Genomic DNA, 26,634 nt, shown 5'->3' on the forward strand with positions numbered 1-26,634 from the left:
TCATTGCCAGCATCGTTACAGTTACTTGAAGGCAGACAGTGGGTTTGAGATTTTCACTAGAAATGTTTTAAGGGGCTTACCGCTGGTATTCTGTTTACCATACCAAAAACACTTGAAAAGGGGTGATGCAGTGCGGTCTTATGCCACACTCTTCATGCAATATTAGGAGTGCTGTGATAGCAAAATCAAGCCATTGTCTAACCCTGTGGAAATTTTATGAATTCAAGCTCCTCTTCTGTTGGTTTTGAACACAAATTATACAATTATACAAAAACTACAGAATAAAATAATGATTTTTTATTAAATAATAATTTGTTATTGCACTTCTCTGTGCTGCTGAATAATTTATGGTTTGGAAAGAACATTCACAATACCTAAAACACTTAAATATTATGCTTTCACAAAGCTTTTTTTTTTCACACAAACTTTTTACTCGATAATATACACAAACTGGCAAATTCAAAGTCACACATGAAGGAGCAGTCAAACACGTGGCATCCTGAATTAATGATGCATTTTTTAAACAATCCTCACAATGAAGTAGGTTCCTATTTCAGAGTAGCCTTTTAAGTAACTATATCCATACACATATACAGTGGGATTAAAGAGTCTTTGATACCAATAAATGTAAAAAATATACAATGTAAAATTTAAATATTTAGCAATTTCTAATCAATGTAAGCAAATCGGCATATTACATTCCAAAAATGGCAAGTAAACATGATATCCTTGAGCACAACTATTAATTTAGCTGTTATGTCTGTAAATAATTGTTACTTGTAGACACACGGAAATGGCAGTTTACACACATTTTTTACTAATTTATTCATTGATATCTGTTAAACCTTGCAAGGAGGCTGCTGTGACATAATTTAAATAAGCTACCCAATTTACTGACCAATTTCAGATTTACCTTAAAAGTCACATAAACAAACTACTTGTGGTTGGTCATTTTTACATGCGTCAAACAGCCTCTAAAAGTCTAAGTGGGCGGTTCTTGGCCTGAAAAACCTACAGTATGTAAACAAATCACTTTATCTGAACATGTGGCTATTACTAGTGCAAATTGATTAGGTTAAATAGTTGTGAAATGACCAAGTACAGTCGTTTTAGCAGCAAATGGCAAATAAATAAAACATAAATCAGATCATGAGTACTGCAAAATCAGACTTTATGAGCTCATATTGTGAACCATTGTATTTGCTCACTAATGTCACAGCATTAAATGTTTACACACAATAAAAGACCCCCACCACAGGTAGAGTCCCATCACTCATACAGTTGTTCAATCAATCCTTTCTGATTGAAGGGAAAAGGACACAAGTCATACAAAAATATACTGTGGAAAGCTTATAACTATACAATGAATGTGCAATACTGGACACATTTTAAAGCACTGGTGTTCCACTGTTGTGACTAGACTTCTTTGAGTCTAATTAACTGTTAGTGTTGAAATGTAGATACTTTTCAGTTTTTCAAAGAGAATTCAGTGCAGTCTGAGACACTGAACTCCAAACAAAACATTCAAATCAAAATGAAAAAGCAAACAATTCATCAAAGGATGTGGACTGGTACCCCACTGTTGTGTGCGCCATAATGGGAATAAACAAATTTAGGATTGTTCAGAGGGCCAACTTAAATAGTAACACAGCACAGTCAATCAGTTTCCAACTATAGTTACACAAATTAAACATTTACATAAACTCTTTCAGTAACTCAGTAACACATTCTAATGTATGTTCTGTGTATATTATGTATTATAAAACTGTTCTTAATGCCATAAAACACACATTGTAATCCATTATATCTTTTTATAAGTTACTGTTACAACAGTTGTCATATCTACATATTCATGGCTCCGCCTTTAAAGAGTACAATGCATATTACAAACACATATACTATATTTTTTGAACATGTTTAACCATGCATAGGTATTTATTATGTTTTATACTTGTGGTTACAGTTATTCTTTAGAACATTTAACTGATTAAAAGATGTGTGATAATACCTTATAAATGAGTTATAATGCATTAACAATACCTTTATAATGCATGATAGGCAGGCTTCAAAGATATTTCCTTTGGGATATTATCATCTACAATTTTTTTTTTAACTCTGCAGGTTATTCTAGGTGTAGCAGCTAAACTTTCTAGTAGATTAACACGTGTATAAAAATAGAAAAAAGAAAGAGAAAAAGATGTGCAGATGTGTTGTGATCTGGAACAAAGAGAAAAGGTGTGTCATACCCAGAAACTATTTATGCAGCAGTGTCAAGGATATATGCATCTCTGAGAAATGAGAACAAGGCCTTGGGCATTACATTTCTTTTTGAGAAAAGAGAACATACAATATCCCTGTGCAAAAAAACATGAAGGTACTTGTATGAAGTGCCTCTCTGGCAACCAGCAACAGATACTGAAGAACACAGAGCAATGAGAAATAAGCAATTGTAGTGTCATGTCTGAATAATATCTCTAAAGCACTGTAGACTACTAAATCGTGAAGCAAGGTGTTGCTGATATATCAGATGTTGGTCTTACTGATGAAAAATGACAAAATCCCTTCATCCCCTTCTTGTTACTCATTCTTTGGTCCCTTGCCTTTTCGAAAAGTTTAGCTTTCACTGCAAAAAAAATACAAAATACTTCACTTCCTTTAGTATTCATTAAACGTATCTTTGTTGACCTCTGCATGTGTGTCCTGTAGGTTAAACAATCACTCATCTGATTCATACCTGAGAAGAGAACATAACGCAACATATTCACAAAAATAAACTTTGTCAATGAAAATGTTATGATGAAATTTCACATGAGTTCACGGTCATAATATGACAATTGAAAGTGTACCTCTGTAGCCTCTTTCTCAGATCCTTTATCTGATCATTCTTTTTAGTGAGAATCTCCTTCATGTTACGATAAGCAGCGGTCTGCTGAAACTTCCTCTCCAGTACCTTAAAGGACAAACAAAAACATGCAAGGAACATTATATGGTTGACCCAACACATTGAGCTCCACTGATGTGTAAACAGGTCCAATAAATTATTTTGTGACATAAAAAGTTTGACTTTTATTTTTTAAGTTCACTATTGGGTGTTCATTTATATAACCTTGTGCGAACCGCGTGTACACATGCGTGGACGTTGTATTTTGGATTCGCTATACGCGATGCATAATTTATATTAATTTAAATCGACTGACCTCAGTTCAGAAGAATCTGGGCGGTCAGAAAAGGGTTCAAATTTAGTGTGACAAAACAACATCGCACCGATCACGGCTGAGTTTGTCTTTGGGAGAAATGCCAACCAAACTACATCTGCTAAGAAATCTAATTAAGATTTTACATCGAAACCTGTTTGAGACAAAAGAGTAGAGTCTCTAGTTTCATCCGTCACATCATGTAATGTCTGTAACGTCTCAAAAACATGAATAACTAACAATCCTGGAAACATAATAATTTGATTGAAAAAATATGAATTTCTATTGCTTGGTATTATTTACAATTTCACAATTTAGTCCCACTGTCCACCTATGTGGACATACATTTTTGGAAAACAATTTGCACACGATTTCTTTTTTTTCATGTTTATTTGCTATTAGTTACAAGCAGCAGTCACGCTCGCATCTCAGGAGGTTAAAGCTGGGAAATATTAGGGTTAAGGTATGGGCTTAAGGAATGGGCATCTCCAGTACCTTCTCAGCAAGGGAAAGTTGCTCCTGGATGCGGAGCAGTTCATGTTTGGCAGATACCAGGTTGTCTTGCAGGTCTTTCTGAGAAGCATCGTTGGCACTCAGAGTTTTCTCAAAGTCAGCCTGCAACACTGCTACTGTATCTTCCAGATTAGCAATCTCCTGAGTGTGCATTGCAGAACATTTTCCATCACACTGCTGTGTGTAAACATTACAGGGGGCATGCAATACTGTACACTTGACAATCCATATCTAAAAACAAAAAACAGCACATACCACATCGTTTCCACAAAGCCAAACAGAAAGTTACAAAACAAATGGTCAGAAATTAAACCTCAAGCAAAATCTGAAATGTCACTACATAATACCAACTAAGACTTGACGTCTTTCTTAATAACGTGATTGACAAATGGACAAACCCAGTCTAAACAAAGAGCAATGCATACAAATCAATCTTCATGATGGTAAACAGGCAAGTTTCAAATTCCCAGTCACTATGTGATACATTTTGTACCTGGTGATCTCCTTGGTTCTTCTGAAGGTCTTTCAAGGCCCTTTCAGCTTTTGACTTGTCATCTAGCGCACTCATGGCCTAGAATACAACCATTATAAAGTTATTAAATATAATCCAACTCTACCATGAATGAAGTCTACAAATATATTTTCTAATTTGCCTTTCTATTATGCTTATGTTCTTGTATGTTTGCAAGTTGCTTGGATCAAAGCGTCTGCTAAATGAACAAATAAAAGAAAATGTACCTGGGATTCCAAAGTTCGGAGTCTAGATTTCAATTTATCATTCTCTGCTTGAAGTCTAGAAATCTCCTGAAAAAATGTAATGAAAAGTCCAAATGACCATCACTGTTAGTTGTACCGATAAAGCACATGTGATTTGCGAGTTGGTGAAAGAAACTGATCAGTTTTACAGAGTTCCCACCCTTTTTGACAAATGAAATTCATGACTTTTCCCATGACCTTTCCAGGCATTACTGGATAGAGAATATTTTTTTTTATTCACACCAATTCACTAAAGAACTATTCAGACTGATTTGTGAGTCGTTTTGAACCATTATTGACCCAAGTTTTAGGGGCAGTTCACACTGATCGAATGACACAGAATTTTTTTCCATTAATATGTAAACATACTTTGGATGTTGCGCCGAATCTTTATGTTTTTTTTTTTAAGCGTCTCGCAAAATGCCATCTCAGGTTAAAAAGAAAATCAACTTTTAAAAATACATCTCAAGACACCTGTGTCCAGTTCTATTCATGAGCTGCATCTATCTTTTTAAAGAACAAAAACAAATTGGGTCTGATTGGCTCCTTACTCTTCACAAGAGCAATATTTGAAATTGATATTTTCTTTGCCTTTTACAGGCCTTGAAATCACAATTTAAAAATTCCCAGATATTTCCAAGTTTTCCATGACTGTGGGAATTCTGCTTAAAGATCATATGAATGGTTAAGTTATCCATATGTATACATTTTAGTTTAAACTTATTGTCTTGATTACCTTCTGGAGTAGTTCAGACACACCTCCTTCATTCAGTGGTACTAATTTTGGCTTATTGGATTCCTGATTTACCTTAAAGCACATAAAACCTATGCTAAAGTTAGCATACAGAAACATGACAATCAGTTTAAAATACAGTTCTGTCTTTATTTCTTAAAAGTAGAATCAAACATTCTCTTCATTTTTGAAGACCACCAGATAAAATATGAAGGGAAGTTCTGTTTTTATTCGGTCAATATTTGCTATCAAAATCAGACCACAATAAAAAAAAACTATTTTGTTTCCACCGGCCAGCACCTGAACCTCTAACAACATATTTACACACATCATGTACTAAAGAACATCACATGCCATGGCAAGATATAATGACAGAAGGTGTCAGTCACACTTTAACCTACAAAATGTGTGAATTTGTGCAGGCAGCAGGTTTTACATGATTTGTTTATAACTTGTGCTAAAAAAACAACTCAATCACTGACTGCGCCTATTTCATACTGATATGTCCTTTCCAAACCTGAAATAATCTCACCTTACTGTTGGATTTGAAATCAGTCTTCTCAAACTCAGCCACTTGTTCTAGTAACTCTCTAATAAGACACAAATAAAAATAGGATTAGAATCATGTAATTAGAGAATAGAAATGCAGAGATTCACCATAAACCCAACATGATAGATGAGTGTTATCTTATCTACTGACATACATACCACATTATACAAGTTTTACAATTAAAAAATAGCTTTCATATCCCAGAATATCATACTTCAGAAAAAAATATATATTTATTGACACTAAGCTGTTAAAACAGCTCCATACTTTCATACAAATTTCTGACATCAGACAGATGAAATCATTTGAACACAAACAAACATAACCACCTACATTTACTCATTAACAAAACCTATTGGGTGATGACACCAGATGCACTTATGATAAGAGTAAACATGAGAAAGTCTATCAATTCTTGTGTTGCTCCTGGCTGTGTGTAGCACCTACTACTCTGCATATCCTTTTGAAGGATCTCCGCATTAGAAAAGAGTGGCTGTTTTTAAAAAGATTTCCAAACAATCATTTTAATCTGACTTTATTATTATGTGCAATACATTTCAGCACAGATTTATTTAATTAATCTGTTCAAATGTAATTTAGATCTTGCAAAAAGATTTGTGGTAACACTTTACAATAAGGTTTCATTAGTTAACATGAATTAACAATTAATAATATTATTAAGCATTTATTAATAAATTAGTTAATGTTAGGGGTGTCCCAATAAACATTTTTTGAGAATGAGTACAAGTACCGGTACTTTTTTTTGGTACTCGCCAATAAGTCCGATACCTGTTTTATATTTTCAGAACTCCATATTAACAGTTTATTTCAATTTTCATCACATTGGTGTTTAAATAAATAAATTCATTACAACTTTTATTAAATTAAAGAATAACAATGAATTGTAAACATGATGCAGTGCTTTTATACAGAACCTCTGTATATCTAAAATACACCATTGGAGTAATTTTTGTCAAATAAAGTGCTGCATAACAGCACAGATGTTAGATATTGCTATAATACTGTTACAATTGATTTATTATTATTATTATGACAGTGAATATTATATTTCTGTAGTACCTTTTTGCCTTTAAATTGAGCTTTTTATTAAAAGTGTTTCTGTGTTGTTTTAATAAAGAAGCTCTGACATTATGATGGCAGCTTCCCATTCCGGAAATGTGACTCAATGTGATTATTAAACCGTAAAAGGCTACTATTGATCAAATATAAATAAATATGTAAAAAGTGAATTAGTGCTCTGCCTGCTGTCATCTGCTACAAACAGAGCATACGATGCTCATAATATTGTTTCCAATGTATAAGCCAATGATCTCTAAAAAGGTAGTTTGAGTAGTTTGTTTTTATGGCAGCACAACACCAATTCAACACATTCACAAGCACACACATTTAAAACGCTGCACGTGCAAACTATATATTTATCACATTTAATTACAGCTTTTCTTGTTTATTAATCTCACTATAATATGACATGAATTGAATATGTATGCTGGATGTTTACATAATACATTCGTACATCAGATGATTTCGGTTTTTGGCATTGGAGCATTTTTACGAGTACAAGCACATGAGCACGGTATCGGACCCGATTCCGATACCAGTATCAAGACATCCCTAGTTAATGATAATTTCAAAATATAGTAATACATTTTTTAAAATCAAATTGTATTTGTTAACATTAGTTAATGCACTATGAACTAGCATGAACTAACAATGGACAATTGTCTATTAATAACTAACATTAACAAAGATTAAAAAATATATTGGTCATTGTTTGTTCATGATACCTAATTAATTAACTAACGTTAACGAATGAAACCTTATTGTAAAATGTTGCCAGGTTGTATATTGGACACAGCAAAAAGCTGTATCTAATTTTGCATGAGAAGAGTGTGTTTACACAGAGGTTACAGCAGGCAGAGCAGCTAAAATGTCCTGTTTAATTCTAGAGTTCAAAGAGAGGATGGAAAATGATCATAAGAACTAAATTATGGCTTTATAAGTGGACTTTGAAAAAAAATTTAAATAATAAAAAAAAAATATGAAATGGCCCCTTTGAATTTAAAAGTCGCAAATCTCGCAATGTACCCTTGAAAGCCATAGTTTATGTAACCTTAACTAAAAGCCACACAAAAGAAACATCTCTGGCACAAACCCAGGTGCACCTGCTTTGATTCTCAGTTGTAGGTGGAGTTAGAGGAGAATGAGAGAACATAAATACATGTCAGTTACATTGTTCTTAGAGGAGGTTCTCCTCCTTTGTGGTAGGAAAAACATATCTCCACATGCTGGTGATACGTGTGGTCTGATAAGGTTGCGGCTAACATATAGTACGTGCTGATATGGGTGTTTTCCATGTGTGTGTAAGACACTGCATTGAAGGCCCATCCCTGATGTACTGGGGGAGGGGGGCATATACAAACACACAGCTGATTACTTGAGGCTGGGTATGTAATGAGATGAAACACACTTACACGTACACTCTGCAAAAGCAACATGTTACAGTCAACTGTGTCGTTTACGTGTGTGATTGCTGCTCAGCTCTCTCAGTTCTGTGTTTGTACTGTTCAGTGTTGAGCTTTCTGTCAAATAAAGTTTATTAAAGCATAGTTCACCCCAAAAAGAAAATTCTCTCATCATTTACTCACCCTCATGCCATCATGTGCATAGAAAGTTATACACATCTGGGATGGCAAGAGGGTGAATAAATGATGAGAGAATTTTCATTTTGGGTGAACTATCCCTTTAAATTTTACCACTGCATATCCTACAATAGATCATTTAAAGGAACAGTTCACCCAAACATGAACATTCATTTTATATTTTATATTATTATCTACCCCCTCTCAGGTTCAAAAACTGTATGACTTTCTTTCTTCAGTGGAACACAAAAGGAGGTGTTTTTCATACAATGAAAGTGAATGGTGACTAAGGCTGTTATTCTGTATAATAGGGCTTACAAAAGGGCTGAGAAAAAAATATATATTTTCAGTAAATCAGTTTTTAAATCACCGTTCTCTTAAAGAGATAGTTCACCCAAAAATGAAAAATCCTCTCATCATTTACTCACCCTCATGCCATCCCAGATGTGTATGACTTTCTTTCTTCTGCAGAGCAGAAGAATATCTCAGCTCTGTAGATCCAAATAATCCAAGTGAATGGGTACCAACATTTTGAAGCTCCAAAAAAGCACATAAAGGCCGTATTAAAGTACCGGTAATCCATATGACTCCAGTGGGTAAATCCATGTCTTCTGAAGCATTCTAATCTATTTTGGGTGTGAACACACCAAAATGTAACTCCATTTTGGCACAAATTGCACACATCTAAAAGTCGAATACAGAGTCAAATGTGAATTTAACAAAAATTCAAATTTTAATTTGACAACCTTGTTGCCTAGCAACTCCTTTTGTGTTCGGAAGAAAATTATGGAAGAAATAAATTCATATGGGTTTGAAACAAAGTGAGTAAATGAGAAAGTGTGTAAATGAGAGAATTTTCATTTTTCAGTGAACTGTATTCTAAATGGCAATTCTTGTTATCTATTAAAAAGATGCCAATTTTTATAGTAAGTAAAATACTGAAATATTCAGCTCTTGCCCCAGAGATGTATACCAGTTTGAGTATGTATGAGTAATCAAACCATTATAAATTTAATGTAACAAACCTGTGTCATGCTTCAATCCAAAATTCTACGATGGCTGTAGTTACAGATGTTCTAGGGTGATGTTACCTGCTCCAGTCTCAAATACCTTCAACATCAACAATGATTTCACTGCATTAAGAATGAACGTGTGACTTTTAGTTTACCTTTCTGCATAAGGCCAGAGTAGAACAGTGGGAAGGATGTGGCTTTAAATCTGATGGTATACAGGCTAGAGCTCGACCGATTTATCGGCAGGCCGATATTATCGGCCGATATTAGGCATTTTCCAAACTATCGGTATCGGCGTTTATAATGGCCGATAAATGAATATTTAAAAAAAAAAAACGGACGAAACACCCTTCAACCATGTCATGAGTGTTGGAGTTGTATAGTTTGTCCACCAGAGGGCACTCTACACCGTCCCTGTTGGCAACAATCGTGTATAACGCGCCACACATCCTGCAATCTGCTGATCCAGCCAGAGTCGGGCAGAGAGAATCAGTTATCCGCGAGTGAGATCATCGGTGAAGTGTGTTCATGCCATGGTGAGTTGGTCACATACATTGCTTGAATAACAATTAAAAGAACATCCCCATCAGTTCTCTTAACTCAAATAAGCATGACAACATTTGTGACTATCATGTCCAGTTTTGCTGCTGTTAAATAAGCCGAGAGTGAAGCGGAATTAGCTAGTAATAATTACGTTACGTTGTTACAGTGTAGTTGACTGACTGTCCTTTTAACTTTTGACGATGTGACTGAAGTATTTCTTTAATAGCGCGTGACAATTATAGCAATGAGACGTATCATATCTCCTTGGCCTGTTATATTGAAAATGTATGTTTTACAATTTGCAGTATGACGTTATCCATTGCTAAATTATGGCTCATCATAGACTAGCTAACCACAAAGCTAGCTAATGCCACTATCATCAGTGGAAGACCGCTAACGTTAACAGTAATGAGCTTGGAAACCACAACGAACTTTTTCTGCCTAAATAAAGTAATGATTATTACTGTATTTATAACTAGCATATCTCTAGTCACAGTCCCTGCATTGTAAAATGTAAGTTAGACTTGCGAGGAGTGAACATTTAGACAGAGAAAAAGTATCAAACGTATCTTGTGCATAAAAGACAAAGTTAGCTTTTCTTTTACATGATGTCTGTGAATCCAATGACGCCAAGTGTGCGTTGCAGACTGTCGTTCAGCCACAGCATTAACGAGTCACATAATGGATTTAGAATCGCTAAATAATAGGTTTTAGAAGGCAGGCAGCAACTGATGAGTGTTCAGCACCATAGGGAATATTTATGAGGATAGGCGAAGCTCTTTGAAAGGAGATAATGCAGAGAAACTTTGCTTCTTGTACTACAACCTGCCTCTGCTGGACTGGAGCTATTGAGGATTGACTGATTCAGTACACTACCTCATATATACTGTTAGCAATTTATAAGTAGTATAGTTTAAAGTTATATTTATGAAGCTATACCAAGTCTTTTAATACTGGTAACTTTGATTTGGTTGTTGTTGTTTTTGTGTTTTTGTTCAAAGGACTTTACGTTTCATATCTTAAGATTGTATTTTTATACATTTTATTTATCAGAACTTTAATATATTTTGATGTTCCTCTGTTCTGTTGTGACAATAAAAGAAACAAGTTTCTTTTTAAAATGCATTATCATATTATTTTAGTTAAAACTCATAAATAACTACAAATAACTAATGTTAGGGAAATCTGTTAATGTTTTGTTGCGCGTTTCTGAAAAAAAAAATATATCGGCCGATATATCGGTTTATCGGATTTTAAACCCAACAAATATTTGTATCGGTATCGGCCTTCAAAATCCTTTATCGGTCAGGCTCTAATACAGGCCAAATTTTGTGACAGATCCTGCCTCACAAATAAAACACTATGAGTGAAATAAAGCACTCTGCCTCTAATTCTTCACAGTAAGTTCCCCAAAATGATAAAAAATGTGGGCTGGTCAATAAAACAATCAATTAACTACAAAATTAGGAAACTTTTGTCAAAGATCAGTTAGCAGTGGAAATCATTTACTGATCAGTTTCAAACCGGTATCTAGCCTGTTATAAGTCTAGTACCAGATGTTTATGTAAAGTACCAGGATATTGAAATGCATTAACAACATCTTCTCTCTGTGCCTCTGTCTGTACAGATCTTATTCATCGGTGTGCATTTCTGAGCTGAATATCTCTACCGAACTTCCTTCCTTGGTCCATGCCTCTAAATATAATATATATCTTGAAATTCAGCAAACCCTTCCTCTAGCTCTGCAAAGTCAGTCCACAGTGGCACCTTGAAACTTTTCAACCCAATAAACTCACTTCTACAATCATTTCATCATACCTTTTTATGAAGTCCAGTCAATTCCCTTGCTTCTATAGTTCGCACACATCATTAGTATACAATTTCAATTGGAATTTATTTTCCAAAATTTTCATGTTTTCGGTCTTCACCATCTACTCCCTGACTGTTCCATTTCAGGTCTTTTGCTCTGCTATACCTCTTCATCTTCTTCAGACTGCAGTCACAGGTGGAACACCTTGTTGCAGCTGTCTGAAACTTTCTATATGCCTTCAATTTGAACCCACAACTTAAAAATACTCTATGCTGAACCATAAACCCAACCTGACAGAGTCCATTCTCCACAAATAAGACTTTAAATGCATTTCTATTGAACCTACTCACAATGGAGACAAAATTTGTTCGATGCAAAGTGGGATTTATTTTGTCCTGCAGCTAAAAAAACTCACCAACCAATATGATATAAACTTTGGGGTCCAAAAACAGCATTCCAGATGGAGACAGCTGTTGCTATTGCTCTCAAGTGCAAGGAAAATATTTAAGTCATAGTAGTAACAAAAAAGCTATAACAACAGCTGTACTATTATTACTAACAGTATACTTCTATTACTGTCATTGTACTGCGATTAGGGATACACTGGAATTTTTGGCCAAAAATGCTATTTTTGGTTGTCGTCCAAAAGAGAAAAAAAGGGCAGAAATCGTGTCCGACAATTTGAAAAGAATCTGTTACTTTAAAATCCGGAATTCAGAAACAGATGGAGAAAAAGCATTGCTTATGTTGAACATTAAAGTCCACATCCCCAGAAGTGAAGTGTTTGCTCTCTTGGTAATTAGTGCATTTATAAAGAGCATTTTCTTGTGCTTTGATATGTGTGTTATTGTGTGTCATAGCCATTCCTGTCAAACTCCAATATGACATTAAAGTGAAATGAAAATTCACCCTATCTATTTTCTAAATGCATTTTATTGATCTTATTGTGAACGATTCATCCATGCATATGTTATATTTGTATTTATTTTTTTAACCTGTAATCTTTAATCAAAATTTCAAAATTCGATCTTCCGGTGAAACAACAGACTTCTCTCTGGTGTCGTATGCTGGATTTCTCCAATCATTCTTATAAATGCCACAACCTTGCATAGAGTTTTCAATCGCATGTTGGTGAAGAAGGCAAGGTGTATTTTGTCTGTTTTCCTTTAAAACTATCGTTCCTTAACCCAAACTTCCTTGGTTATGGATCAGCTTGCTCGAATTTACATTTTGAATATTGAGGTATAACAGCTGAATTGCTGAGGTGATCACTAATGAATACAACACTTCGGCTGCCTCAGGAGTTTATTTATATTTTTGAATGCAGTTATCTTAGGATGCACGGCACAAGTGTTTTTTCCTTTATATTTAGTGTATTGTGATTCATAAAGTTAAAATAATGTTATCCTTTACTCGTTTTTCAACAACTACAGCCTCTTTGTAAGCAAAGACTGTGATGTGCTCGTGCAGTTATGTTGTCATTTTGATCATAAATGTGTGTGAGATCGTTGCTCAATTTTACAGATAACCGGCTCTGACTCTAGCAGCACAGTGGTAGGGGGTGTGTCTCCACTGCAAACTCGCATTCACGTCTGCCTCAATTCCGCTATGCAACGCCCATATTTTCACAATCCAATCAACAATCAACAGATAAACAAAAATGCAAGCCCTATATTTTTTCTTGTTCGATAAGTTGTTTCACTCGGAAGTAGTCTGTTTAATTTATGGAACTAAAGTCAGTCGCAACTTCTGTTTCATACCGACTCTAAAAGCACCATTAAAGTAGTCCATATGACTCGTGTTTTATGTTACGTTTTGTGAATCGTAAAGGATTCATTTAATATTATTAAATGAATAAGTAAATACATCGTCTACCAATATCCTGCCAAAATAAAAGCCAGAATTGTTCTTAGTGTATAATATAAATGTATTATTATGATTAAATTACTATAATAATAATGTGATAAACCTATCACAACTAAAATGACCACAAAAGAGATAGATAGAACTGGCTTCATGTTCACTGAATATTTTTACTGGAATTACAGTTAAATTTTCTGCTGCTTTATCCAGTAGAGTAGTTTATAATAAAGGTTCCCTTTACAAAAAGCTTCACTTTGATGCTGCGCTTTTGCTAAGCGCTACGGGGAACAATCTTGCATTGTGAGCAGCTGTGAATTTGTGTGAAACACGTCAATGAACATTGACCTGAATTTATAGCCTCGGCTGGTGATGATCATTTAAATGCACCTGTGGCCAGGCTATAAAATAGAGGCATCACCAGCGTGTCGACAGATATTTTTCATTCAGCGCATACTATGCTGTGTGTCTCACAACCTGCTCAGAAAACTTTCTTCCCTCTTTGTTAGGAGTTAGAAATTGTTAGGCAGTGCGCAGAACTTTCTTACTTTTTCTCTCTGCTCTGAAAGAGATATATATATATATATATATATATATATATATATATATATAAAGAAAAAGAAAAGAGAGAGAATGACGGAGAAACGGAGCAAACGATGCGTGTTTCCTTGTCAACGTCTCATGACGGACAAGGACACGCATGAGTTTTGCTTTGTTTGTTTGGGGGAAGAGCACGCGGCTCTCGCGTTGGGGCGGGGCGGGTGCGCGCATTGTGACCTTCTTTCGGTCGGGATGCTTCGCACTCGCCTCGCTTACTTCCGAGAGCCAGCACCCGCACTTCATTCGTGGGGCTCTCGTACGGCTGGTCCTTCTCGTGTTCTTGAAGCGCGCTCCGGCGCCTCTTCAGTTCAGGAGGGGGACCTCGATTCCCTTGGGTCTATAGATTTCGAGTTACCCACATCAGAGCACTCAAAACATGATGCAAAATCCTCTGAGGAGTTACTCGATGTGGTTACTCGTGCTGTGGCCAGACTTCAATTAGACTGGCCACGTGACCAAGAAACCCCCAAACGCTCCAAATTAGAGGATAGATTTCTGTCTGATGGCCAAGGGAAGGGAACACCTCATCAGTCCCTTCCCTTCTTTGATGACCTCCACGATGAGCTTGCTCGTTCGTGAAGGAACCCTTATACCTTGCGCGTTCACGTGTCCTCGACGTCGTTATATTCGACTATCGTGGGTGCTGAGGCGCGAGGGTATTCAAGGATGCCGCCGGTCGAAGAGACACTTGCGGGTTATCTCTCGCCGGGTTCGGCATCGTCCTTGAAAAAACCTGCTCTCCCCTCTAAGCCATGCAGCACTACCTCCATGCTAGTGGGGAGGGCTTATCAAGTGGCAGGTCAGGCTGGTGCTGCGCTGCACACCATGGCTGTGTTACAGGCGTACCAGGCTGACCTGCTAAAGGATCTGAGTGCGGGTAAAACTCTCGACGAAGAGGCCTTTTCAGAGCTTCGTCGAGCTACGGATTTGTCTCTCCACGCGACCAAGCAGTCAGCCCGTGCCATTGGCCGGTCTATGTCCGCTTTAGTCAGCACGGAGAGGCATTTATGGCTTAACCTGTCAGGCATCAGAGATAAGGACAGAGTTTTCTTAATCGATGCCCCGGTTTCGCCTTCTGGTCTCTTCGGAAACGCCATGAATACGGTTATCTCCAGATTCCAGGAGGCCAAAGCCATGAGGAAGCCTTTGGGCAGTTTCTTCCTCTAGAGTCTAGAGTCAGCGTCTGATAGACTGATAGACTTCTGACTCTCAAGCTGGTTTTTCTTGTGGCGATTACCTCTCTTAAGAGAATCAGGGATCTACAGGCTCTGTCTGTTTTGCCGGCCTGTTTAGAGTTTGCCCCAGGTATGGCCAAAGCTATCCTGCATCCTCATCCTGACTACCTTCCTAAAGTGCCTTTCTCGACACTACACCCTGTCACTCTGGAAGCCTTCTGCTCCCCGCCGTTTTTAACGCCGGAGCAGGAAAGTCTTCACGGACTTGGCCCAATCCGTTCCCTTCAAACTTATGTCCACCGCACTAGCCAGTGGTGTAAGTCTGGGCAATTGTTTGTCTGGTTTGGGGGCCGCAACAGGGGGGCAGCCGCTACCAAGCAGACTATGTCACATTGGGTGAGGGATGCTATTGCCCTGGCCTATGAGGTGGGCGGTCAAGCTTCGCCAGTAGGTGTCAGGGCTCACTCCACCAGAGGGGTCGCCGCCTCTAAAGCCTTGGCTAGAGGGGTCCCTCTGCAGCAGGTTTGTGATGCGGCAGGCTGGTCCTCTCCGCACACGTTCATCAATCTTCATGGGTTAGATGTTTCTGCTACTCTGGATTCTTACGTCCTTGAGTCGACATCTCAAGCTCACGTCTGAACAAGTTTGTGATGCGGCAGGCTGGTCCTCTCCGCACACATTCATCAGATTTTATCGTTTGGATGTCCATGCTACTCCGGGCTCTTACGTCCTTGAGTCAACATCCCAAACTCATGCCTGAACAAGTTTGTGACACGGCAGGCTGGTCCCCTCAGCGCACATTCTTCAGTTTTTTATGACAGGCTCATGCCTGAACACGTTCGTGATGCAGCAGGCCGATCCTTTCCGCACACGTTTATCGAACTCTATGGGCTAGATGTTTTTGCTACTCCGGGCTCTTATGCCCTTGAGTCGACATCTCAGCTCATGCCTGAACAAGTTTGTGATACGGCAGGCTGGTCCTCTCCGCTCACATTCATCAGTTTTTATGACAAGTTTTGTGTTGCGATAGGGTTCTCTTTGCACATATTCATCGAACTTTATGGGTTAGATGCTTTGCTACTCCGGGCTCTTATGCCCTTGAGTCGACATCTCAGCTCATGACTGAAAAAGTTTGTGATGCGGCAGGCTGGTCCTCTCCGCACACATTCATCAAAATTGAATGGTTTAGATGTTTATGCTACTCCGGGCTCTTATGCCCTTGAGTCGACATCAAGCTCATGTCTGAGACCTCTCGCGCTTTGTGAGCACACTTCACAACCGTAGGGGTCCGGACAGCCCCAGTGCGGCGGCGTGGGTATTGCGTTCCCCATAGTGCTTAGCAAAAGCGCAGCATCAAAGTGAAGCTTTTTGTAAAGGGAACGTCTCGGGTTACATGTGTAACCCTTGTTCCCTGAAAAAAGCGGAACGAGATGCTGCGCTTTTTTGCCGCCTGGGACGTCCCAGGACTGCTCTTCAGAAAAAGGTATCTGTCGACACGCTGGTGACGCCTCTATTTTATAGTCTGGCCACAGGTGCATCTAATGATCATCACCAGCCGAGGCTATAAATTCAGGTCAATGTTCATTGATGTGTTTCACACAAATTCACAGCTGCTCACAATGCAAGATTGTTCCCCGTAGCGCTTAGCAAAAGCGCAGCATCTCGTTCTGCTTTTTTCATAGGGCCCAGTGTGTCCAGAATTTTCAGTTTAGGTTTCAGCTAAGAATTTTCATTTCGGTGCAGCAATAACTGCGATATACTCCTGTGAATGCATTATCTGTCTGAAATAGTTTTGCATTCCCTCACAAAAGTTTTGCGTTCCACGGCAATAGATTTCGTTCCATCGCAATTATATGTAATTGTATGTTATAGCGAGGTAACCCAACATAATTGTGAGGGATGCAAACTATTAATGAGGGAACACAAAAACTTTTGTTAGGGAATGCAAAATTGTTTCAAAAAATAAATTCCCTCCCTTTTTTTCAAATTGGATCCATAGTTTAGCACATTAATGAAATGAATTTTTTGTATTAATTAAAAAAAAAATCAAATCACCATATACTGGGCAGGGTGGAAAAAAAAAGGGAGAGATAAAGGAAAGGAAAATAATAAATAAATATATTTCCACAACAGCCCAGTAGGTGGCGATATGCACAAAGAATGCAAAAACAGAAAAAGAAGAACTCTCATGAACGTACGTAGGTGGGTTGTTTGGCAATTTTTCCCAAGACTACTGTGACTACTGCGCACTCCCCCACTACCTAGATTGTGACACCTGTTGTACTGACGTCATTTGACTGCACAGCACGCACACACGCTGCACGAGAGTTTGTTTGTGGCCTGCTTAGCACTGCTTATTCTCATAGGTTCAACGTTATAGTCATCGTTCATAGTTATATCCTTTGTCATTTTACCGCGTCGTTCATAGTTATATCCTTTGTCATTTTACCGCGTTTCAGATTCTTCCGCTTTTTCTCCCGTTTCATCTGCGTGTATTTTACCGGTTGCTGCTGACACCTAGCTAGAGTCTGTGTTTGTAGCCTTTAATCCTTAAACATCTGCCATCTTTAAGCACGCATCGGGTCTTCCCGTATTATTCTCTTATCGGGATTCAACTGCGCGCATATTCCACCTGTATCCGCGTTCTATTTTTATCGCGGTTAAACTGCGTGCATTTTTTCAGCGGCGCACCGCTTTTTCTCGTCTGCGGTACACAGATTATTGCATCGATCTCAAAGCACCACTTATCAAGAACAACCACCACCAACAACAAACAATTTTGTGAGGGATTCAAATCAATCTCAAAACCCTCACCGCTCAGGAACAACGAACAATTTGCGGTAAGTCCTGGCATCAGCTCATGTTATTTGTTCATGCATTGCATGTCACATGTTTAAAATAGCCTCCTCCGTCAGCAGTGAGGGATTCACTTGTGATAAATGTAAGGAATTAGTCAGACTGACGGAGAAGGTTAATGAGTTAGAGACTCGCATCCGAACGCTAATAGAGGTCAGTGAGAAAGAGAAGCCGTTAGATACTGTTTCGGATGCAGGCAGTACAGAGAGCAACACACACACTTTGGTTCCGGTTATAGAGCCCCAGCAGCAGGGCATTTGGGTGACGTCTCGGCGGCATACTCGTTCAGCAAAGAGACACCACTCTCCCGCTCCTGTTAGGGTTTCCAATAAATTCTCCCCACTCTGTGATACACCCACTGAGAATCATTTTGAAATAGCCCTTGTTATCGGTGATTCTATTGTAAGGAACGTGGAAATAGAGACTCCAGCCACTATTGTTAATTGCATTTCGGGGGCCAGAGCGTCTGACATCAAATCAAATTTACAAGTGCTGGCTAATGCTAAACATAGATTTTCTAAAATTGTTATCCATGTCGGCACTAATGATGTCCGGCTTCGCCAGTCGGAGATCACTAAAGATAAAGTTAAAGAGGTGTGCAAATTTGCAAAAACGATGTCAGACACTGTAATATGCTCTGGTCCCCTCCCTGCTCGTCGTGGTGACGAGGTTTATAGTAGATTAGTGTCACTGAATGGCTGGATGTCTGAGTGGTGTCTGCAGAATAAAATAGGATTTATAGACAATTGGAAAAGTTTTTGGGGTAGACCTGACCTGCTAAAGAGAGACGGACTCCATCCCTCCAGGGAAGGTGCCGCTCTCTAGTAATTTGGCTCATAGACTTAATAATGATATTAATTGACTAAATGGGGCCCAGGTCAGGAAGCAGACAAACTGGTTAATCCGAACGTCTGCTAGCTGCCTTGAGACGTCACACAGGTCACATAAACTACAACACAGAGACTGTATCACCTAGATATCTCATAGAGACTGTGTCTGTTCCACGAACTACGAAACACAATACCCTCACTAAATCATTTAGAAAAAATTTGATTAAGGTCAAACGTGAACAAAACAAACAAATTAAAAATGTACATCATATAAAAATAGGGCTACTAAACATTAGATCTCTTTCTACCAAAGCACTAATTGTCAATGAAATGATAACAGATCATAGATTGGATGCGCTCTGTTTGACCGAAACCTGGCTTAAACCGGATGAATATATTAGTTTAACCCTCTGGGGTCTGAGGGTATTTTGGGCCCTGGAGAAGTTTTGACATGCCTTGACATTTGTGCTTTTTTCAGTTGCTTAAAAACATATTAATGTCTAAAGTCTGATAACACTGTATTCAGCACAAACTGGGCTACAATAATATGTGAGCAACATGTATGTACAGGTTTGTATTTTTGAGAAAATAATGTTTATGCATGGTTTTTTAAAAAACGAAAATTTTAAGTCACTGAAATAAGGCCATATAACACATACTAAACATACTAAACATTTGACTTTTGAGAACTGGATCTTGTAGCCTAGAGTTTTGCTACAAAATGATGTGAAAATCATCCTGATCACTCATTCATACAAAACAATATAGTCATTTAACTTTTGTGTGACAATTTTAGAGCTGAATGGTAATATGCGAGGAGGCGTGAACGATCATGAATATTGATGAGATTTACACCTGAGGACACAAAGGCCACTCCTCTGGGCCTATCAATGAGGAATGTGACAGAGAGAGAATTAATGTGAGGAGACTTAATGATCAAAATCAAGTTTTAAGTTAAAAGAAGTAATCTGACTATATATTTTCTTTACATAAAGACTTTACTTAATTTTAGACCTACACTACCATTAAAAGAAGTCTCTTCTGCTCACCAAGACTGCATTTATTTGATCCAAAATACATATGATAATATGCTGATTTTCTAATATGGACATATTTAAAGTGCATTTTAACCTGAACAGATATTTGCAAGCACAAGCTTTGTTGATGATAACGAGTCAGCATAAACACATTAAAATATAATCTAACATTCATATTATTTTTATATCATATTACATATCATATTTAGGCCTATATCATACAGCATACAATGTAAATAACAACATTTACATGTAACTAAAACTTGCCTATTAGGACATGTCAATACTTTGAATGTCAAATGTCAAACTTTGAATCCTGTCTGGAAACAGTCCCACTAGTAAAATATGTACATGTTTATATAAAATAGCATGTCAGCTAATGAAAACTAAATGACTTACTCGTTTGAAATTGTATCCTCTGCTGGAACAAATCTCTCTTCAAAATACAAATGTCCACCTCTTCGTCTGAGAAAAATGTTAACTCTTCCTTAATAGCCAAGAGTTTGATCGCCTATGTATCGTTACAAGCAGGCAGAAAAGTTTAGTTGTGTTTGTTTACATTGTTACGTGGGAGTGTATTTGCTTTGTGTTGTTGGGGAAAACAGTGTATTGGTGTAGTTTTCCTTGGTGTGTTCTCTCTCTTTTCTCTCTCACTGTAATGATTCACAGGTGGAGCTGCTAACAAGTGACCTGATTGGTGACGAGAGTGTTTGGCGCTGTATTTGAGTCTCCTGAGTCATGGATCCAGGAGTCCCCGCTCTCATGGCTTCCTTGACGAAGAGTTGTGTTATTATGATCTCTTAGTGCATGTTAAAGACATTTGATGTGAATCACAACCTTATGTAAGTTGTGATTTGTTATGTTAAATTTTAAACTTAACATCCTAACCCTTATCTAACTGGAGCTACGGTAGGGAGGTGGATGCCTTTTTGATTTATTCATTTTCTCTTGTTTATTATAGTTAGGGAGGGAAGCTTTTGTATTTTTGTTTCTTATCTGATTTCTAGGTTAGTATCTTTAAATTAGTTAGTTTTGTTTTATTATTTGTTTTGGCTGTTTCCCCTCCTGAAGCTTTATGTTATTCCTTATTGACTTATGTTTAATAAATTCACTATTTTTTATCACTTTAAAGTGTTTTTGGTGTTTTGGAAGCCTTGGGAGTGAGAGCGGGGAACTCCAGGGATCTTGTTGATCAGATCCCTGTTAATTGTTATGGATGGTTTTGTTCTATTTTGGATAGAGTTATGACTTAATGCGTAACAACATCAAATCTCGCAGTCGGGGGCGTGTACTTTTCCCTTGATCGCCTCAGCACATTAGCATATGAATGGCGCGCTCTGCTGGTGGGTGGGATCACATTACAGATAATGAGATGGACCGGTAAAAACTGTACATCGTTTTGTTTCAAACAGATTGCATTGCAGGAGAATATTTGTTTTAAATTTGAATTGTTTTATTTAAAAGTAGACATTTTAAGCTTTCTTTAGACATGTTTCATGTTTGTGTGAGAAGAATTCGCGGAGTTTAAGTTCATTTTAGTGACGTGTTTCTGAAATATGATCGTGAACACAGAGACTGCTGAAAGCTTACCCTTTTTATTTTATTTATTAAAAAAAAACACAAGGTTTTGATGTTAATATGAGTGTACACAAAAAAAGAAGACCCTCTATAGTTTATAATCATGTATTGATTGTATTTATATGACCATAAATGACGGAGTATTTTAAGTCTATGTTACTGCTATGTGAAAAAAAAAAACAGCAAAACGCGCCGGCGCGTTTGCCGAACCCAGAGGGTTAAATGAATCTACTCCCCCAGGTTATTGTTATAAACACGAGCCTCGTCTGAAGGGTCGAGGAGGAGGTGTTGCTACAATTTACAGTGAAGTATTTGGTGTTACTCAGAGGACAGGATATAAATGTAAGTCTTTTGAACTAATAATGCTTAAGGTGACACTGTCAAATACAAATTAAAATTATCTGTCATCCTTTACCCTTGCTACAGTGTATAGATCACCCGGGCCTTATTCAGATTTCCTTAGTGAATTTGCAAATTTTTTATCAGATATTGTAGTTACTGTAGATAGAGCCTTAATTGTTGGTGACTTCAACATTCACATAGATAATGAAAATGATACATTGGGATTAGCATTTATCGATATTCTCAACTCTCTTGGAGTCAGACAAAATGTAACAGGACCAACTCATCGCCATAATCATACGCTAGATTTAATTCTTTCATATGGAGTTGATGTTGATAATATAGAAATTCTGCAGCAGAGCGATGACATCTCGGATCATTACCTCGTCTCTTGCATGCTGCAATCAGCTAATGTTACTCAATCTACACCACGCTATCGTTCAGGTAGAACTATTCTTTCGACCACTAAAGATAGCTTCACTAATACTCTTCCAGATCTATCTCATATACTCAATAAACCCCAAAGCCCAGAAGAACTTGATGAAATAACAAAAAATTTAAATGCAGTCTTCTCTAGCACCCTTGATGTTGTCGCCCCACTTCGATTAAAGAAAATTAAAGAAAGAAGCCCTGCACCATGGTACAATGATCACACTCATGCTCTCAAGAGAGCAGCTCGGAAAATGGAGCGCATGTGGAAAAATACAAAATTAGAAGTATTTCAGGGTGCATGGAAGGATAGTGTCTGTAGCTACAAACACGCACTCAAAGCTGCCAGGTCAGCATATTTTAGTAAACTCATAGAAAATAACCACAACAATCCTAGATGTTTATTCAGTACTGTGGCTAAATTGGTTAGGAATAAAGCCTCAACCGAACCAGATATTACGTCACAGCTCAAGAGTAATGACTTCATGAATTTCTTTACAGATAAAATTGAAATAATCAGAAATAAAATTGGAATTATGCAATCATCTGTCATAGCACCTCAGAAAACAGTGTTGATTAATTTCCCTCATGTGCAACTTCAATCCTTCGCTATCATAGGTCATGAAGAGCTAACAAAACTTATCAAAACATCAAAAGCCACAACTTGTTTGTTAGATCCTATACCAACTAAGCTCTTAAAAGAGGTATCTCCTGTAATATCAGAACCTCTTCCTAATATCATTAACTCCTCGCTATGCTTAGGACATGTCCCAAGAAACTTTAAAATGGCAATTATCAAACCGCTAATTAAGAAGCCACAACTTAATCCTGGAGAACTTGCTAATTATAGACCGATTTCAAATCTCCCGTTTATGTCAAAAATACTAGAAAAGGTAGTATCCTCCCAAATATGTTCATTTCTACAGAGAAATAGTATATATGAAGAATTTCAATCAGGATTTAGGCCTCATCACAGTACAGAGACTGCACTTATCAGAGTTACAAATGACTTGCTCTTATCATCTGATCACGGCTGCATTTCTCTTCTAGTGCGTTTAGATCTTAGTGCTGCATTTGACATGATAGATCACGACATTCTCTTGAATAGGCTAGAGAATTATGTTGGAATTTGTGGAGTGGCATTAGCATGGTTTAGGTCATATTTAGCAGACCGCTACCACTTTGTCTATGTAAATGAGGAATTGTCAAACCAAACAAAAGTAAAATATGGAGTGCCACAGGGATCAGTTTTAGGGCCTCTGCTTTTCTCCATGTATATGCTTCCCCTGGGAGATATTATCAGGAATCGTGGAATAAGTTTCCACTGCTATGCTGACGATACACAACTTTATATTTCTTCAAAACCTGAAATAAAAGACTGGATGGCCAGAAATTTCCTTCTACTCAATTCTGACAAAACAGAGGTTCTAATTATTGGACCAAAAAACTCTAAAAATAAGCCACTAAAATATAATTTGACTCTAGATGGATGTACTGTTACATCATCATCAACAGCGTAGAACTTAGGTGTTATATTTGATACCAATCTGTCCTTTGAAAATCAAATTACAAATGTTTGCAGAACAGCATTCTTCCACCTAAGAAATATTGCTAAATTAAGGCATATGCTCTCGGTTGCTGATGCCGAAAAACTAATTCATGCGTTCATGACCTCAAGACTAGATTATTGTATTGCATTACTGGGAGGATGTCCAGCAAGATCAATAAATAAACTTCAATTGGTTCAAAATGCAGCAGCCAGAGTGCTGAAGAGAACCAAGAAATATGATCATATTAGCCCCATTTTATCATCGTTACATTGGCTACCTGTTAAATTCGTGATTGATTTTAAAATTCTGTTAACTACGTACAAAGCTTTGAATGGTCTAGCTCCGCAGTACTTAAGTGATCTTCTACCACGCTATATTCCAAAACGTTCATTAAGATCGCAAAATTCTGGCCTATTAATAGTTCCTAGAATATCAAAATCCACTAAAGGAGGAAGATCCTTTCCATATTTGGCTCCTAAACTATGGAATAGTCTCTCAAACACTGTTCGAGATGCAGACACACTCTCTCAGTTTAAGTCTAGACTAAAGACTCATCTATTTAGCCAGGCATACACCTAATTTATCCTCCAACCCACAATTAGGCTGCTTTAGTTGGGTCTGCCGGAACCAGAAACCAGAAACATTGAGCATGATCTCTAACTCTGCAATAAATTAAATGGCATCTACGCTTACATCTTTTTATTTGTTTCCCTGTCTCAACCTCGGGACTCCTATCCTGAGGTCACCAGAACCGGCTGGATCCAGCACCAGTCCTGCAATCTATTATGACGGACTTCAGAGGATGAAATGATGCCAACTCCAACCTGCATCACCTCAGTCTATTTATGGACTACGATCTTGAAATGAAATGCTTAGACTAACTATTGCCAACAAAAGCCTTCATCAGCCAATTAACAAGGACAATTGCATCTATGTGAACTTCTGCAATTAATCAAGATGGACTTCAAAGACTTTGGTCATTAATCTTACAGTTCAAACACAATCGCTGTTTAATCACTGACCCTTAACACTTAGTTTAATAATTTTAAACCATGATTTTACCTAAACATAATTAATATTTACATTACATTCATAATGTTAGCCAGAGGGGAACTGGCCCCCACAGTGAGTCTGGTTTCTCCCAAGGTTATTTTTCTCCATTAATCTACATCTTATGGAGTTTTGTGTTCCTTGACACAGTCGCCTACAGCTTGCTCACTGGGGTTATTAATACAATTATCATTTAATTATTTTTAAACACTATTAAAAATTGTATTTTATCTAAATTACACAATGATGATTAATCGACTTTATAGACATTACAGTTTTATCGTCTGTTAATGCTGATATTCTGTAAAGCTGCTTTGAAACGATGTGTGTTGTGAAAGGCGCTATACAAATAAAATTGACTTGACTTGTTTGAAAGTAGATTTATAGTAAAAAGGACTTGAATATTGACCTGTTTTTCATCCACACCTATCATATCACTTCTGAAGATACTGATTTAACAAATGAAGTTGTATGGATTACTTATATTCTGACTTTATGTAATATTTGGACACGTCAATGTACTGGTCATAATTCACTTGCATTGAAAGGACCACCAGAGCTGAAATATTCTTCTAAATATTTGTTTGTGTTCTGCAGAACAGAAAAAATAAATTCATAAACATTTGAGATGGCATGACGGTGAGTAAATGATGAGAGAAGTTTCATTTTTGGGTGAACTATACCTTTAAAGCATGTGAATGACCAGGGAGCATTTTTGCTTCGCTCTTCATGTGAACAGAAAACAGACTTGAACTTCTCAAATATTTAACCCTCACCCACTTAAACCCTTCCATTTCACCTGTTCTCCAGCTCAGAGATGTCTGTCTGCAGTCTCAGGTAGAATTTCTCCGCCTGGGAAAAGAGCTGTCGCAGCAGCAGCACGTTAGTGTGAGCTGTGTTTATGAGTTCCATCTCCACCTCTCCACGCACCAGCACCTGCAGCCCATCTAGCATGTCAGACACTTCGTCCACCGTATATGTCTCCTCGATGAGCCTTTGACATGGATGAAGACATAACAATCATAATGTCCAAGAAAAACATATCAACATAGAAACTAAAAGTTTCAGTAACAGTTAAAAGTAACAGTTAAAAAAACTACCCAAAAGTGGATGGAAAAACAAATCTACATGATGGGATCCTTTAAAGAAGAAACCTTAGAAGAAGCCTTTTGTTTTGTCATACATTGTACATTTGCACATATACAGTGAAATTATAATTTTTTGCATATCCCAGCTGAGCTGTGGTCAGAGCGCAGGGTCATATATGTATTATACAGCCTTTCACCTGCTGTCCTTCAAGTCTTGGAAGCAGGAGTCAATGGTCTTCAGTCTCAGAGCCCGTTTAGAGCGAGCAAAACGCATGTAGTTTATTGCCTCATTCTGATGGTGTTCATTAAACCCCAAATCAGCCTGTGGGAGATAGCAGAGAGAACATTCAATTGCAAACTGGGCTTCATAGGCAAGTTTGAGCTCTACAGCATAGAAATTGCACCATCTTCTGGATTAAAGATACATTAAGACAACCCTAGAACATAGTGCTACTGACAAATCACTT

At 37.5% G+C, this 26,634-nt stretch overlaps 1 protein-coding gene across 4 annotated transcripts in view; it reads right to left on the reverse strand.

Annotated features, from left to right (window-relative positions):
• Positions 1–338: 338 nt before the first annotated feature.
• Positions 339–26,634, reverse strand: part of LOC127634394 (leucine zipper transcription factor-like protein 1) — a 32,885-nt gene continuing 6,589 nt past the window's right edge. The window contains exons 2-10 of one of the 4 annotated variants that reach the window (XM_052113931.1): positions 26,365–26,489; positions 25,879–26,073; positions 5,729–5,786; positions 5,200–5,262; positions 4,446–4,511; positions 4,201–4,278; positions 3,690–3,938; positions 2,847–2,950; positions 339–2,734 (exon numbers count right to left, since the gene is read on the reverse strand). In XM_052113931.1, coding sequence (XP_051969891.1) covers positions 2,716–2,734; positions 2,847–2,950; positions 3,690–3,938; positions 4,201–4,278; positions 4,446–4,511; positions 5,200–5,262; positions 5,729–5,786; positions 25,879–26,073; positions 26,365–26,489 — 957 coding nt within the window. In that variant the 3' untranslated portion in view covers positions 339–2,715. Of the gene's footprint in view, positions 2,735–2,846; positions 2,951–3,689; positions 3,939–4,200; positions 4,279–4,445; positions 4,512–5,199; positions 5,272–5,728; positions 5,787–25,878; positions 26,074–26,364; positions 26,490–26,634 lie in introns of all 4 variants that reach the window. The other 3 variants (XM_052113932.1, XM_052113930.1, XM_052113929.1) reach the window with 3 other exon arrangements.

Source organism: Xyrauchen texanus, chromosome 41 (genome assembly GCF_025860055.1).
Source record: "Xyrauchen texanus isolate HMW12.3.18 chromosome 41, RBS_HiC_50CHRs, whole genome shotgun sequence".
Taxonomy (NCBI): domain Eukaryota; kingdom Metazoa; phylum Chordata; class Actinopteri; order Cypriniformes; family Catostomidae; genus Xyrauchen; species Xyrauchen texanus.